Consider the following 14547-nt stretch of genomic DNA (forward strand, 5'->3'; position numbering starts at 1 on the left):
ATCTCCTGGTGCATTGCTGAATGCTACACTCTCTCTCACAAACCGCTGCCCCCTGGAGTCATGGCTTACTCCACAGAGGCACATGCTACCACATTAGCCTCCCTCTGTCCACACCTTTATCGCTCACTACGCCATTGCCCCAGTAATGGTGGCAGATGCAACAGTCAGCTGTGCTGTCTTACACATTGTACTTTGTGAGTCCTTGTACCCATGTCCAGGCTGAGCACTGTTCTCTAATCACCCATGTTTGGAATCCATGTAGGGACCATCACTCGAAGAAGAAGGGGGTACTTACTGTAACTGGAGGTTTTTCGATGTGTGGTCCCAATTTGGATTCCAATACCTGCCCTCCATCCCCCCTGCTACGGATTCCACTGCTTAGTTTTAAGAGGGATACTGGAGAGGCGTCTACCCTCATGGCCTCTTGTAACCTCAGATGTGCTAATGCGGATGATGCACATACAGGTCAAGGGACACTACTAATAAAAACTGCCCTGGCTTACAAGCAAACAGAGCCATTTACAACCAATTGCCCTAGTTGATGGGAGCCATCAAGATTCCAAGCCACTGTTAATGGCCAACACTTTGCAGAGGTACAATAGGACTTCGAGTAATACTTCATATTTCTAGCTTCAGATACAAGAATGATACGTTCATACAAATAGGAGGAACAAACTCAGTAAATTGTAAGCTTTGTAATGGTAAGATCTTTGTAATAAGATAATCACAAGAGACCTTTTGCATAAATCATATTCCAGTTACATTATATTCACATTCCAAGCATATTTTCATAAAGCATATCGAGTGCAACATCACACTGTAGTCCTGTTGATTATCTAAAGTATACAGGATAGAGCCTTGCTTTGCTGGGCCTGTTGCAATATATCTGAACAGAGTTCTCGTCTTGCTGACCTTAGATCTGGACACAAAATTAATTTCTGATGTTAATTAAAAAACAGGTAAATTCCCAAACCAAAAATCTTAAATGAAAAGAGTTCAAGTGGAAAGTTATTTTAATTGAAGCCCAGCTAACGCTCAAAAAACCCCAAACCAAAACAACCGCCGCCCCCCTCAGTAATAAATTTTATTTACAGATGATTTACATTTTTTTAACCCAAAGTTTTAACAACATTGAGTTAAACTATGGGATGTAGCCAGTTCCCAATTTAAACTGGGTGGGATGATAGTGAGTAATAAAAGATTACTGCTCAGGAGTAGCAGAACTCGACTTATCAGACCCTGGATTTGTTAAACTGCGGCTTGAGTGTCCATACTCATTTGTATCCCCAGGTTAGGAATTGTTGAACCCTGGTTCCCATCTGTGGCTCCAGCATCTGCAATACACTACATGGGTCTGAGTCCAACCACCCGTATCCCAGACTTCCTAGTGCCTCCCAAAATGTTGCTGCTCTAGCTCTTTGTTACTCCAGCCTGGTAAAACTTGCCCATCCTGAGGACAAAGAAAGTCTCCTTTCGGGACTGTGGGATACTTTTGGCAGACCCCCCAGAGCATGACTTCAGTGGGGCTGCATCTACACTGCAGAACAATAGGGCTTGTACCACCCTTGACTCAGGTTTGGACCCTCCACCCTGGGTCCAAGCCCTGGGTTAGCACAATTTGTGTGTAGACGGAAGGGGTTTAGGCTTGCGCCTGAGTTCAAACCCTGGGCTTACATTGCGGTGTAGACATACCTTAGAGTTAGTTTCCAGACTTTGTAATGTTTGGGTTTTTCAAAGATGTAGAATTTTTGTTCAGAATGTGTTACATTGTAGGTGAACTATATTGACAAACACAGTTCCATTGTTAACTTTTAAAATTAAGTGTTTTATTTAGGAAGTTTTACATAGGGGACAATAGTCCTCCTTTTGAAATTTCTGACAAAACTACCATTTAGTTCAGTGAATCAAGGATTGGTCCTCCAGTATGCAAAACCCTTGGCATAATATAAAATTTCCTTGTGGCATTGAAAGGATCGAAGATTCTGTGCTGTGATGGGAGAATGATGCAGCAATTCTGTGATCTCCCTTAAAAGGTATAGTGAAGCTTTGCTCTGGCTCCACTATGCACCTGTTAGTTGCAATTTTATAATGGAAAATATAATGGGAACTAAAAAATTGCCCCAGGCACGTACTGGTCATTTTGTAATTACATACCAAAAAATAAGCAAACTGGCAGTTGACAAATGGGCAGATGACGTGAGTTGCCTTTAATTGAGTCTCATAGAAAATGTGTATGTGTGTATCTATATAGACAGATTATGACTGCTCCAGCAAAATAGTCTCTGTAGTTGGGGAGAGGGCTCAAGGAATCTTTTCCACTCAACACGTCGGTGCAGGGACTGTTGTAATGTGGTTCTCTGAATGCAAAGAAGAGCATGGCTATAGTCTGGCCCTCTGTCAGATATTGCTAGCAGTTACAATCTGCATTGGAGGGAGAATGCTGTACTCTTATTCTACAGGTATAGTAACTGGTGTGAGTGAGCGTGCCATCCCCCCTCCCACCTCCGTATCTGTATAGATGGAGATGCATAGATTTGGAGATGACTAGATTGAATCTCTAAACATAACAGCCTTGGTCTTCTACCACGTTTGAGTCAATGGCAGAACTCCCATTGACCACTGTTTCAGAGGAGCAGCCGTGTTAGTCTGTATTCGCAAAAAGAAAAGGAGTACTTGTGGCACCTTAGAGATGAACAAATTTGTTTGAGCATGAGCTTTCATGAGCTACAGCTCAGTGCATCCGATGAAGTGAGCTGTAGCTCACGAAAGTTTATGCTCAAATAAATTTGGTCGTTTCTAAGGTGCCACAAGTACTCCTTTTCTTATTGACCACTGTGACTCTGTTTCCAGTCATCAGTACTCAGGCAATGCATCTCTTTTTCTCTTTTCCCCTGTCCTCAAAACACCATTCAGGCTCTTATCTTTTATATACAATTTGTGGGTCTCATATAAAATGTGTAGTTTACAATGTGTATTATATAGTGTGCCAAAATTTACCAAAGGATGGTAAATTTACCAAAATTTACCACGCTACATATCTAAGTGCCTAACTTTAGACATCCACATTTGAAATGTTAGCCTGTATACATAATATATCAAACAAGCAAAAGCTGCATACATAGCCCCATCTCCTCTAGTATATTTACTTAAATGTTAATGACTAAATAATAAGTGTTGTCACACATACTAGATTTACCTGCAACAATGACACAATTACTATTATTTTTTAATTTGCTTATATGATCAGTTTTTGTGAAAGCTGAAACCACATACAACTGCATTTGGTGTGACTATATTTAAACTGGTAGCACACACCATTGAGGTGTGCAGATCAGAACCTTCATGCAGTTCACTCACCACTACGGATATTCTGCTGTTATATTTACCTTCCTTCCCCCATCCTCCACCTTCCCGAAATTTACTCCTGACATTTATTCACAACTGCATAAGTACCATTTGATTTTGTGGCTAACTGTAGCAACTGGTTTTCATTATTTATGTGTGTCATTGTCAGAATCCATTTACGATTCTGACTGAGATAAAATGGCTTGCAATAACTGATACGATCACAGCAATAAAGTAATTAGCTGGCACATTTAAAACTGTCAAGGTCCAAGCGACATTAACTGTTTTAGCATTTCAGGAAATATGCTATCTTCTGCGCCCACAAAACTTCTGATTTCTAATCTTTCCTTTCTTATTACGTTATCTACTTTTATAGTCTTATTGTTAAACATATACTTTTGATGTTCAAAAGAAATATATGACTATTTTAAGGGAAATTAAGATGTCTGTCCAACTACAGCTACCAAAAGTACTCCATGCACCTATCAGCACAGCCAAATGTTTCCCTTGCTCTTAGAGTTTGGAGACCAGCACTACCATGAAATAGCTGGGAGCTGGAGTGGTAGAGCATTCTGGATATTGACATGCCAATGAACATGTCAAGTGTCTATATATCATAAAATGTGTCTGTAGATTTCAGAAATAAAAGCAGGATGAAGAGAGTCATTAAAAACAGCCGTAATTTTTGAGTGTCGCAATTTAAACAGTTTAAGTTATTGAAGTGTCATGAGTTTATTATGCCTAATTTATTAATACAGTCATTTGGGATACACTTATATGTCTCTGTCCCTGCACATCGTCACCTTCCCTCCCCGAAACATGAGCTATTTTACAAAAATATATTGGCTTTGTTTCATCAGTAAAATATACAGATTCTACATATCTAGAATATGTAGCAAAAGTCAAGAGGCTAGAAACAGCAGTGAGTTTAATCAGGTGCTATATTCCGGCACATATTTGTTTGAAATAAAAGCACATATTTGTTTGTCTTTAGGCATTAAACTAAGTCAGAAGATTTAATAAAGACCAACTGAGCCCCTATTTCCATTTAATGAACAACTGTTTTATTCTTGAGGGAAGTCTTTCCTTTTGCCATGACAGGTGACATCTGGATGGGACAGTACCCTGTTGTTTAGGACTCTATCCAGGACAGAAAAAAAATAATCCCAACAAGTACTTGTTATTGCTTTTACACTTTGGTCAAGCAAAAAAGTCTGTCATTTATATTTAATCCTTTTTATGTGCTGATTTGGCCTTTCTTAGTTTGCAGGTCGTGTTCTATTTCTTTCTTACCTTAGAACACTTTTGATGTGCTTAAGCATTTGACAAAGCAGTGCAAAGCCACAGACTGAAAAGGGGCACCGCAGTGTGCGAAAGAAAAATAATTCACTAGATCAGAACACATGTGGAGCTTTAACAAAACACCTTGAGTGATACCTGAGGAACGTGTACACTTAAAGAGTGTTTGTTTATAGGTTTTTAAAACATTTCTCACTTTTTGTTCTTTTTTTCCCTTAATCAGGACAGAATTTTACCCTAAGGCAGTTAGGAGTTTGTGAACCAGCAACTCGTCGAGGACTGACATTTTGTGCGGAAATGGGGCTCCCCCACAGAGGTTACTCTATCAGTGCAGGGTCAGATGCTGATACTGAAAATGAAGGAGTGATGTCTCCAGAGCATGCCATGAGACTTTGGGGCAGGGGGGTCAAATCAGGGCGCAGTTCCTGTCTATCAAGCCGTTCCAACTCAGCCCTCACTCTGACTGATACTGAACACGAAAACAAGTCCGACAGTGAGAATGGTAAGTTCTTATGTGTATACGTATATAATTCAACACTTTATTTTCTGTTTTTGTTGATGTGATATTTTTAAATACAATGAAATTCAAGGAATGACCTTGAATAATGTATTTTTTTCCAGGAAAAATCAATATTCAGCATCAGTCAATTACATTATACAAGTGGTGCATGTGATGTTTTAGCTATAATTTTGAAGAATTTAATTGCACAAAAAATAGAAATTAGTTTTAACTTATCTCAGACCATGTCACCTGTTATCCTCTGTGGAATAGTGAAGCAAGTGGTTATAAAGTTTAACCCCAAGGCCAGCTTGCAATCAAAGATGTATTTGTAAATTCCTCTTGAAGACATCTCAAAGAAGTTGCAGAATCTTAGAATGGATGAATGAGCACACAGAATAGTGTATTAACAGGGCTCAAGTGATTGAAGAACAAATTTGATCATGCTTTAAACTTACAAGTTGATGAGAGCAATTGAAATCATGGTAAAGAGGGGAGTTTGGCCTTTGATGTGCCTTGGGGACTGGATTACTGTGCAATTAAAATCCACAAAAACCTAAACAGCAATTTTGCATGTTGAAAGGAAGAAGTCTTTGTATATTAAGTTTTTTTTTCAGTTAAGTGCATGAAAAGAGGTTAATACAGAATTTAATTATTTTAAAATAAAGTTTTTTAAAAATACTCTTACCCTACTTTTGGGTGGTTTAGCAGAACCTGAAATAGTGTTAATAGTTAAAGTACACCAGATATTAGAAGACATGTCCCTTTTAGCTTTCTTGTAATAACTTTGTTATAATATTTTCATAGGATTTTTAATATAACCAAAATTACAGTATGCTGTCTTTATTCCATAAATGACCATATATAAGAAACATAAAGAGAAAAAATACGTGAAGTGGGTGAAAGTATTGAGTAAAATGCAAACTAGGGAGGTAGTTATTTGACTGGATGTTTGTTTTATTAATTTACTAACCTTGTTGGCTCAGCTGTGAAATAGAAGAGGCAATTTTACTGCTGTTTGCTCAGTTAAAACTGTCTCTCACTGTGGTAATAAGCAGTTTTGTATATCTCAGTGTCCTCGACCTATTGCAAAGAATAGTTGGTCTTGATTTTAAACTAAAAGCCATAGTATGTTTTTATTGTAACTATTTACAGGAGTACCCTTAATGTTGTAAAGAGGAAATCAAATCAGTATTTTTATTCATACCAAATATTTTTGTGATTTGTGGTTTAAATGAGGATTGTCAGGCTCCTGTATGTGGGAGAAAATATATGATATTGTTAGAGGAAGCCAAGGAACGCTTTCTTGTTCTTTCCTGTTAAACAAGAACATTGAGGGGAGGGAAGTGAGTGCCTCTAAAGTATGGAGGTCTCAAATGGAATACTACTCTCTGTGTGTTGGACTTTTGATGTATCAAACCTGGAGAGTAAGCTGTTCTTTGTGGGGAAGATTTCACATCTCAAATTGGGGAAAGGAGATTTTCTTTGAGGGTTGTACTTATTCCCTTATGTATCTAACATCATGGAAGTTTAGATCTGTTGGGCTGCACCTGTTGGCTCTCGGTACTAAATTATCTGGAACCAATGGTGAGTCAACCTACTGATCTCCCTATTTAGAAGGGCCCATGCTGGAGCTCACTCCTTCTTAGTGGTTTGCCAGAGCCTAGGTTTTACAAACTTTAGAAAACACCATAAAACTTCTAGGTAGCCAGGCCTTCATTTAGTCAGAGACGAGTACTTCAGCAGTGTTATATTTTAGGATATTATTTTTATGAATCTTGTATTTCTGCCATTTATAAATTCTTAAACAAATAAAATCTGGTTATACCCTGCCAATATTTATAAGTGGTTTGTACTCTTCTCTGGCTCCATTCATGAATTTAAAATTGGAATTGTGTTTTATTTTTAATGCGTGAAATAACTGTGAATAAATTGGGAAAACATATTATTCAGCACTGGTAAAATTATGCAAGCAGACTGTCTGATGTTTTAGATACTGCTTCAAAAAAGAGTTTAGTTACTAAAAAGGATTACAGTTGATTTATTTATTGAGAGGGAGGCCAACAGTCCAACTTAAGAAGACACTAGAACTGCTGTGAGGCTAATGAAATTTTGATGGCCTGAATGTCCCATTAGGTTTCAAAACATATTTCACGTAGACCATGTTACAGGTCTCCATTTAAGAGGAGAGACTATGCAAGTTGTGAAAGTTTATCTTCTTTGACACTTTGTTTCCACCAAATGTGGAAGATTCATATTGAAGTGCATTTTTTTAAAATACAGGGAATCAATATGTTAAATGTTCATGGTAAAATATAAAATGTAAATATAGCTTAAAATAAGGGGAAATTATTCCTGTCATGACACACGTTGGTTTTTCTTTCGTGGCAAATCTGGAGTATCTGGCTTTGAGTGTAAATACTAGTGATTCTGTGATTTATGCCTGCCAATTAATAACCATCCTAGTAAAATGTTGAAATGTGACAAATAAATGTGATGTGGCTCCCTAATGTAAGCTAAAATTATGAGCATGTCCTACAGATTACAATCCTCTTTGCTATCCCTGTGGTGGTGGTTAAAAGATCCTGACTGAATTCCAAATGTTGGGTTTTTTATATAGTATTGCTGTAGCTGTGTCAGTCCCAGGATATTAGAGAGACAAAGTGGGTGAGGTAGTATCTTTTATTGGACCAACTTTGTTGGTGAGCAGAATACTATGTCACCCACCTTGTCTCTCTAATAATTTTGTTTTACAAACAGACGCATCTGTATCCCAAATATGCACTTGCAAACCAGATTAGGAGAAAGAATTTGATTTTCAATGTGTTAAAAAGCAAGAGCTCTGAAACATCATGACATATATTTCCCTCTTTCACACTCATAACTATGGGTCCAGTCCTGAAAGTACTTACTGCTAGGCGTTGTGTTCACTGTCATAAATAGTCCCATTGACTTCCTGTCATAAGTAGGCCACACTGAAGTCATTGGGACCATTTGTGATCGTAAGCACTGTGACCCATAGAAAAGGTTTGCAAACTCGGGCTTAAGTGTGCAAAGTGTGTATGCGCAATATTTACTTGGTGGCTTTCCCCTTAAAAAGCTGGGAATCAGAGCTTGGTTTTCATTCTCAGCTGCCGTTTCCTCCCCACCCCATTTTTTTAACTTAGTTGTGCACACTGCATCTTGGAGACTGTCGTGGTTGTCCCCTAGCTACGCTTCTCCAAGGATGGTGCCTCTAGCCTCTACCAGCTAAAAATAGTACCAAAACCAGAGCCTTACCCAGCCTGGTGTTATATTACTCTACTACCCAATCCCATTAGAAAATCATTTAAATGTTACAAGCTGTTTGCACAATGGAATAAGTAATTCCCTGCAGACATTATTTTTGACTTATCAGGGTGTTAGCAATATACCTATTTCTAAGACCCCACTAATGCCACACTAATTCATGCTTAATATTGGAAGGATTAAGAGCTTTAGTCACAAAACAATGCTGTTAAAGGATTAAATTGCAGAATTTCAAGTAAACAGGTAGCATACCATATAGACATCAGCATTTTTCAGGAAACCTTTTATTTGTTTTCCAAGCACAGTGGAAGAGGTTCATTGTCGTAGGTGATTGTTAAATGAATAAAGCCAAAGAAAGGTATTTTCTTTCTTCTTGATAGAAGGTTCTCATTTCAGTTCCACATGTGACTTTTAGCAAGAAATTCCACTAGATTGATTATGTCAGCCCACCAGAAGAAGGATTGAGTCTTAAAATCACATCTACTAATCTGGGAAACCTACCAACAAGTACAAAATGCGGAGTTGGTTGGGATATAGTGAGTATGCATATTCATGTCATGCTGTTCCTCTGCTCCCCCTGCAGGAGCTTTTGGAGCCAAAAGTGTGATGGAAATGAACACATTCTTTGCTCTTTACAGTTTCATTCTCCAGATGGTTCATAGGAATGGAGCCAGCACAACAGACATGCATGCATTCCTTCACGTTATGTACATGCCTAGGTCAATGAAATATGTATATGGTTTGCCTGTTCTAGTAGCTGTATCTTTGAAATTGTTGCAGCCCTTCTTTTGGAGGGGTATTAGTGATTTTTGTTTTGTTAGTGTACTTTTTAAACTACTAGAGCACCAGTTTAAAATTGGAAAATATTATTTTAGAGCTGTGGGAAGAGAGATTATGGATTTTATCATATCCAGGATTAACTCCCAAACCAATCTTTGTGATTCTCCTTTCCCAAGTAGAAAATAAAATAAATATAATTAACCAAACCCTAGCCTAAATTTACAACATACACTAGCAGAAGGGGGGACACTCTAGGTCCAGGAGCTGCTTGTTATATAATCTCTGTGGTCTACGCATAACATGATGGAAGAGCATGGCATAAATACCTGCTATAGGGTGACAGATCAGTTTTAGGTCTATCCATCTTAACAATATCCTTTTCAAATTCCTTTTTGAACCTCTGCAACAGAGTAAGCAAAATGCCTGTTTTTTCACTTTCTTAGTGTTAACCCATAAATATTATATGACATATAATCTTATTCAGTGCAACTCTAATTCTAATAAGATTCTGTTATATAACAACAAAATAGCTCTGAATTTAATCTTCTTACTTATTTATGAGGTCTTCTCACATGTCACTGTGTCTGGCATTTACTGTTTTTTGAATACTATTTTTTTTATTTACATATAATACTATGTATTCTCAGATGATGACAAAAGTGCCCAAGGTAACCTGCTGGTCCTTACTGATTCAGAATCAAAGTGCTGCCTTGCAGAAAACAGCCCAATAAACGAATTGTATTGCTTCTATACACATCATTTTATATCTGCATGTTTTTTCCTATTCTTTAATGAACGTTTTCAAGACTGATTTGAGACTGAACTATATTATTGCACGTTTTATTGTAAAATGGGTCATACCAAAGTAGTATTTAACTGAAACCATTCTATACTACAGGTTGAGAAATAGAGGCTGTAGGACTTTTGCTATGAAAGTTACTGTAATATTAGCATTTACATTTAGATGCATTCTTCTAATCATCACTTCCCGAGAACTTTTGGCATATTTTCTCTTTTTGACTGAAGTAAACTACAAAAAAATTTGCTTCTCAAGTCTACTGAACAAAATGTGTCCTACAAACAAAGAAATCTTTTAAGAAAAACCTGATATCCCATTTTTGTGTAAGTTGTAAATGTCCCTTTAATTGTGGGGTTGCAATGAAAGCAAAGCATGCTGTGCACATATCAAAACTGATGATGTGTGCTGTTTTGATTCTGAATGTGTTTTTGATGTCCTTGAAAAATCACAGTGGTAGCAGTAAAATTGTTTTAATTAATGAATTGGAGAGCAACAAATCTGCTGAATCAGGCTTATTGATGTAATTATCACTGGAATAGAAAGGAAAAAAACTGTCAGAGCTCTGGGACTTTATTTTCGTTGGTGTCATTTGAGAGATATTTAAGAACTTTGGAGAAATTTTATATCCCGAAGTTGACCGAAACATTGCTTTTATTTGCTAACAAAAGTAATATTTGATATCCAGACACAATCTTGTGTGTGTGTAATCTAAATAATAGAATGTTTGGTTAAAAAAAGAGAGATGCTGTTACACAAGTTTATATCCATCCTTTGTTAAATATCAGGTTTTATTAACTAGCAATGTGCAATCAGATTCTGATTTTAAAATAACAGATTATAGTCACAATCACTTTTTGGTAGTATGATCCTGAAAGGTAATCAAATAATTTTTCAAACTTATCAATTAACCTGCCATTTCCAGCCTGAGTATCAGGAATGACCATAAGCATCAGCCCTACTGTCCAGGCCAAATTCCAAGTTGAGTAATTACATTCTGAATGCAGCTGGTCGGGAATTCTTTGAAATGTTTTTTGTCAGAAAATACTGGTTTGGCAAAACCAGAATTGTTTGTGTGAAAAGGTTGATGTTGAGTTTCCTGTTCTGAAAAAATTGTGATTTTTTTTTAATTGTTGGAATGCCCCATTAGAAAATTTTGCAAAGTTCTTTTTTTCAGATTGAAACAACTTTTCTTTTTGAAAGGACAACTGTTTCCCACCCAGCTCTACTTCTGCATGCCTCAGTGTCTTCCATAGTTTCCATTGAGTGTGTCCCATTCTTCTCTTAAATTGTTGTGCAGTGTTGCTGTATACAGTTAACTGTTACATTCTCATATCTGCCCATGGTGGCTGTATTTGAGTCCTGGATAAGGAGAGGTGATCAAAAGGCTGATCCAAAGCCCACTGAAGCCAGCCAGCATCTTTCTACTGACATTTTCAATTGGCCTTAATTAGGTGAAAAGAAAAGGAGTACTTGTGGCACCTTAGAGACTAACCAATTTATTTGAGCATGAGCTTTCGTGAGCTACAGCTCACTTCATCACCTCTGAAACCTCTATGCTAAGTGCATAGAGTAGTTTGTGATTCTGTGAAGCACTTTGAAGCTTTCAGAAGGTTAATTAACCTCTTATATAAAAAGGATTAGTTTATACAGTTACAAAAGTAATCGTGCAGGAGTTGGGACTGAAAAGGAGCAATAGTGTAATCTATAGAGCAGGAGACCCACCCTAGAACCGCCAATATAACCTGTTTCAGAGTAACAGCTGTGTTAGTCTGTATTCGCAAAAAGAAAAGGAGTACTTGTGGCACCTTAGAGACTAACCAATTTATTTGAGCATGAGCTTTCGTGAGCTACAGCTCACTTCATCGGATGCATACCGTGGAAACCTGGTGGTTAGGGCATTCACATGGCATGTTGAGGACCCAGATTCAGTGCTGGTAGTGATTATTGCACATGAACTAATTATGGAAACTACATTTAAAGTCTTACGTAATGGCTGAACAGGAGACCGAGAAAACCTTCTTCTTCTCCACTATAATCAGGAGACTTGGATTCTGTTCCTGGCTCTACCACTGATCTATTGTGTGATATTGGACAAGTTACTTCACTTTACCATGTCTCGGTTTTCCTATCTGCAAAATGAAGATAATGATATTTACCTACCTTTGTAAAGTTCTTTGACATTTATGGATGAAAAGCACTGTATAAAAGTTGAATATCATTATTGTGTCTGAGGTGCCAATGAACAATGGTAGATAGCCTAGTGAATCTGGGCTTTGGTTGCTCTGAAATGGAACTGAATATTTCTTGTTGTGAGGCATTTTCTGTGTAGTCTGGAAATAGGATTGACTAAATTCAGACTGGTCTGTCCACATTTGTGGTTAGTAGAACCAAGTCAGGAGGAATAAGCCTAACCCAACTTTTCTTGCTGAGTTTCAGACAATTCCTTTGATGTGATCTGAATATGCTAGGGACCTGTAAATTAGACCCTGATCCTTATGATGGCAAAGTCTACAACAGAAGGTATGGGATTCTTTTGTGGAGCTTGTTAGCCTCTACACAAAAGCAACGAAGCCTGGCATCTCTCAAGGCCCCTGTTCAAGAAACTATATCTTAATGTTAGTCTGTTACCTTCCCAATGGCCAGAAATTGGAGCCTGTATGAGAGCAAATTTTTGTTGAGGCTCAGATGAGACAAGATGGAAACAATGCTAATAGGCAAAGAGAAGCACTTGGAGAAGGTGGCAGGGTTGATGCCTGTCCCCAATATTGACAGTAGATGACAAAGGTGTGCCTGTTATGATGGTTCATTATATCTTTAACTCTTCTGGATTCCTGAATTCTACTATAGTCCCACATGACTTCAGTGACTGAAATAGCTTTTTGCTATTAGGGTTTGGTTAGACAATAGTACCAAATTCTCTTCGATATAGACTTTGCCACAGTCAGTCCTGCCTCTGACTTTCTGATCCCATGATTGCAATGCATTGTGTAGGGAGCACTCAGAAACTGCAGACAGTGGGGAGTTCTGCAGCTCACTTGCTTAGCCGCTTTAGCTACAAAGAACGTATTTCACCTATTCTTTTACTGGATGTTCTTGCTTTTTATTTGCTTTCAGTGCAGTGTAAGGAGGCTTTTAGTGTATAAAAACTCAGTACAGTTGGGTCCTGAGAGCTTGAGGCGGTTGATATCAGATTAGATGTGTGTGCTAACAGCCCCTAGATTTACATTGTTAGGAAGTAGGCACAGGCTGTTCTCAATTAAGGGCCCTCAACTCTGCGATCAATTCCTGCCATTTGTCCACCAAAGCTGCAGTTTGTTGACCCTAGGGCATGATGGAAGGCTAATTGAGCCACATAGGCTTTTAAAGTGTGGGGAGGCTAGGATGCTATTGTACTGTTGAGTCCTTTTGGTTAGTATCAGTGGTGCAAGTAAGCCAGTACCGTCAGGTATGCTGTACCATTAAGATATTTATTGCCAGTACACAATACTGGAAAAATACATTTTCAGAACCGCAGCGCTCTTCCGGGAATTGCAGTGGCAAAAGGAGCAGAACATGGGGCTGCCGCTCCCAGGAGCCAGTGTCCCGTGCCAGCAGCTCCTCTGGCATGGCTGCACTGCCCCCAGTCCTTCCATGCAGCTGCGTCTACTGTCTGGGGTCTGTACAGCCCCACCAGAGGATAGAGCTGCGGGGCGGTACAGCTGTGCCGGAGGAGCTGCCAGCGTGGGGTGCTGGCTTCTGGGAGCGGCGTCCCCACATTCTACTCCTTTCACCACTGTGATTCCCGGGAGAGCCCTGTGGTTCAGTGGATACCAATTTCTGTCCACAGATATCCGCATCTGAAGGTATAAATTTGTATCCGTGAAGGGCTCTAGTCATGGAACATTTGGGGGGTGGGTTGGGGTTGGTACCGTACCAGTAAGAGTTAAAATCTACTTGCACCACTGGTTAGTATTAATGTGTGATGTGTTATTTTTAAGTGTTACCATGGTGTTTATTCCCATTTTACAGCTATAGAGTGATATTTGGGTCCGCTCAAAAAATCAGCAGGCCTGCAACCTCTTTTTCCCTACAGAATTCAAATGAATGCTGGGGTGGGTAGGGGGAAATGTTGAGGAGAAAATTCAAGGACATACTTCAAAACTTCAAGTCGGTTTGCATTTTTAAGGTTATAACACTTTCTCTCTCATTTCCCTTCTCTTTTTAATTGAAAACTGAAGTTAGCTCTGGCAAAACTGAGCGCGCCCCACAGCCATAGGATTTGTATTTCCTAGAGGCCAGCTCTATGAAACTGGGAGATTTGACCAACTTTGTTTTCTCTGTGTCAGTTAAACTTAATATCTGGATCTTTAGTATAAATAGCCAAAAGAATTCCATAAAAATGTTTCAGAAACTGGTAGCTGTTAAGTAGAGGAACTGATAGTTTGTACCTGTTGCAAAAAGAAAGACTGAAATAATATTGTATTGTGAAAAAAGGTCTTGTCTTTATTAGAAAGCAAAATGAGCAATGCAGAACAGTATTTCTAGCTACAGTCCCAAA

At 38.4% G+C, this 14547-nt stretch overlaps 1 protein-coding gene across 22 annotated transcripts in view; it reads left to right on the plus strand.

Moving 5' to 3' along the window:
* Positions 1-14547, plus strand: part of TENM3 (teneurin transmembrane protein 3) — a 2191633-nt gene that overhangs the window by 1745449 nt on the left and 431637 nt on the right. For 19 of the 22 annotated variants that reach the window (XM_073341694.1, XM_073341703.1, XM_073341702.1 and 16 more), the window contains one exon: positions 4868-5146. The exons of the other annotated variants lie outside the window; for them this stretch is intronic. In XM_073341694.1, coding sequence (XP_073197795.1) covers positions 4868-5146 — 279 coding nt within the window. The remainder of the gene's footprint in view (positions 1-4867; positions 5147-14547) is intronic. 22 annotated transcript variants of the gene reach the window in all.

Source organism: Lepidochelys kempii, chromosome 4 (assembly GCF_965140285.1).
Source record: "Lepidochelys kempii isolate rLepKem1 chromosome 4, rLepKem1.hap1, whole genome shotgun sequence".
Classification (NCBI taxonomy): domain Eukaryota; kingdom Metazoa; phylum Chordata; order Testudines; family Cheloniidae; genus Lepidochelys; species Lepidochelys kempii.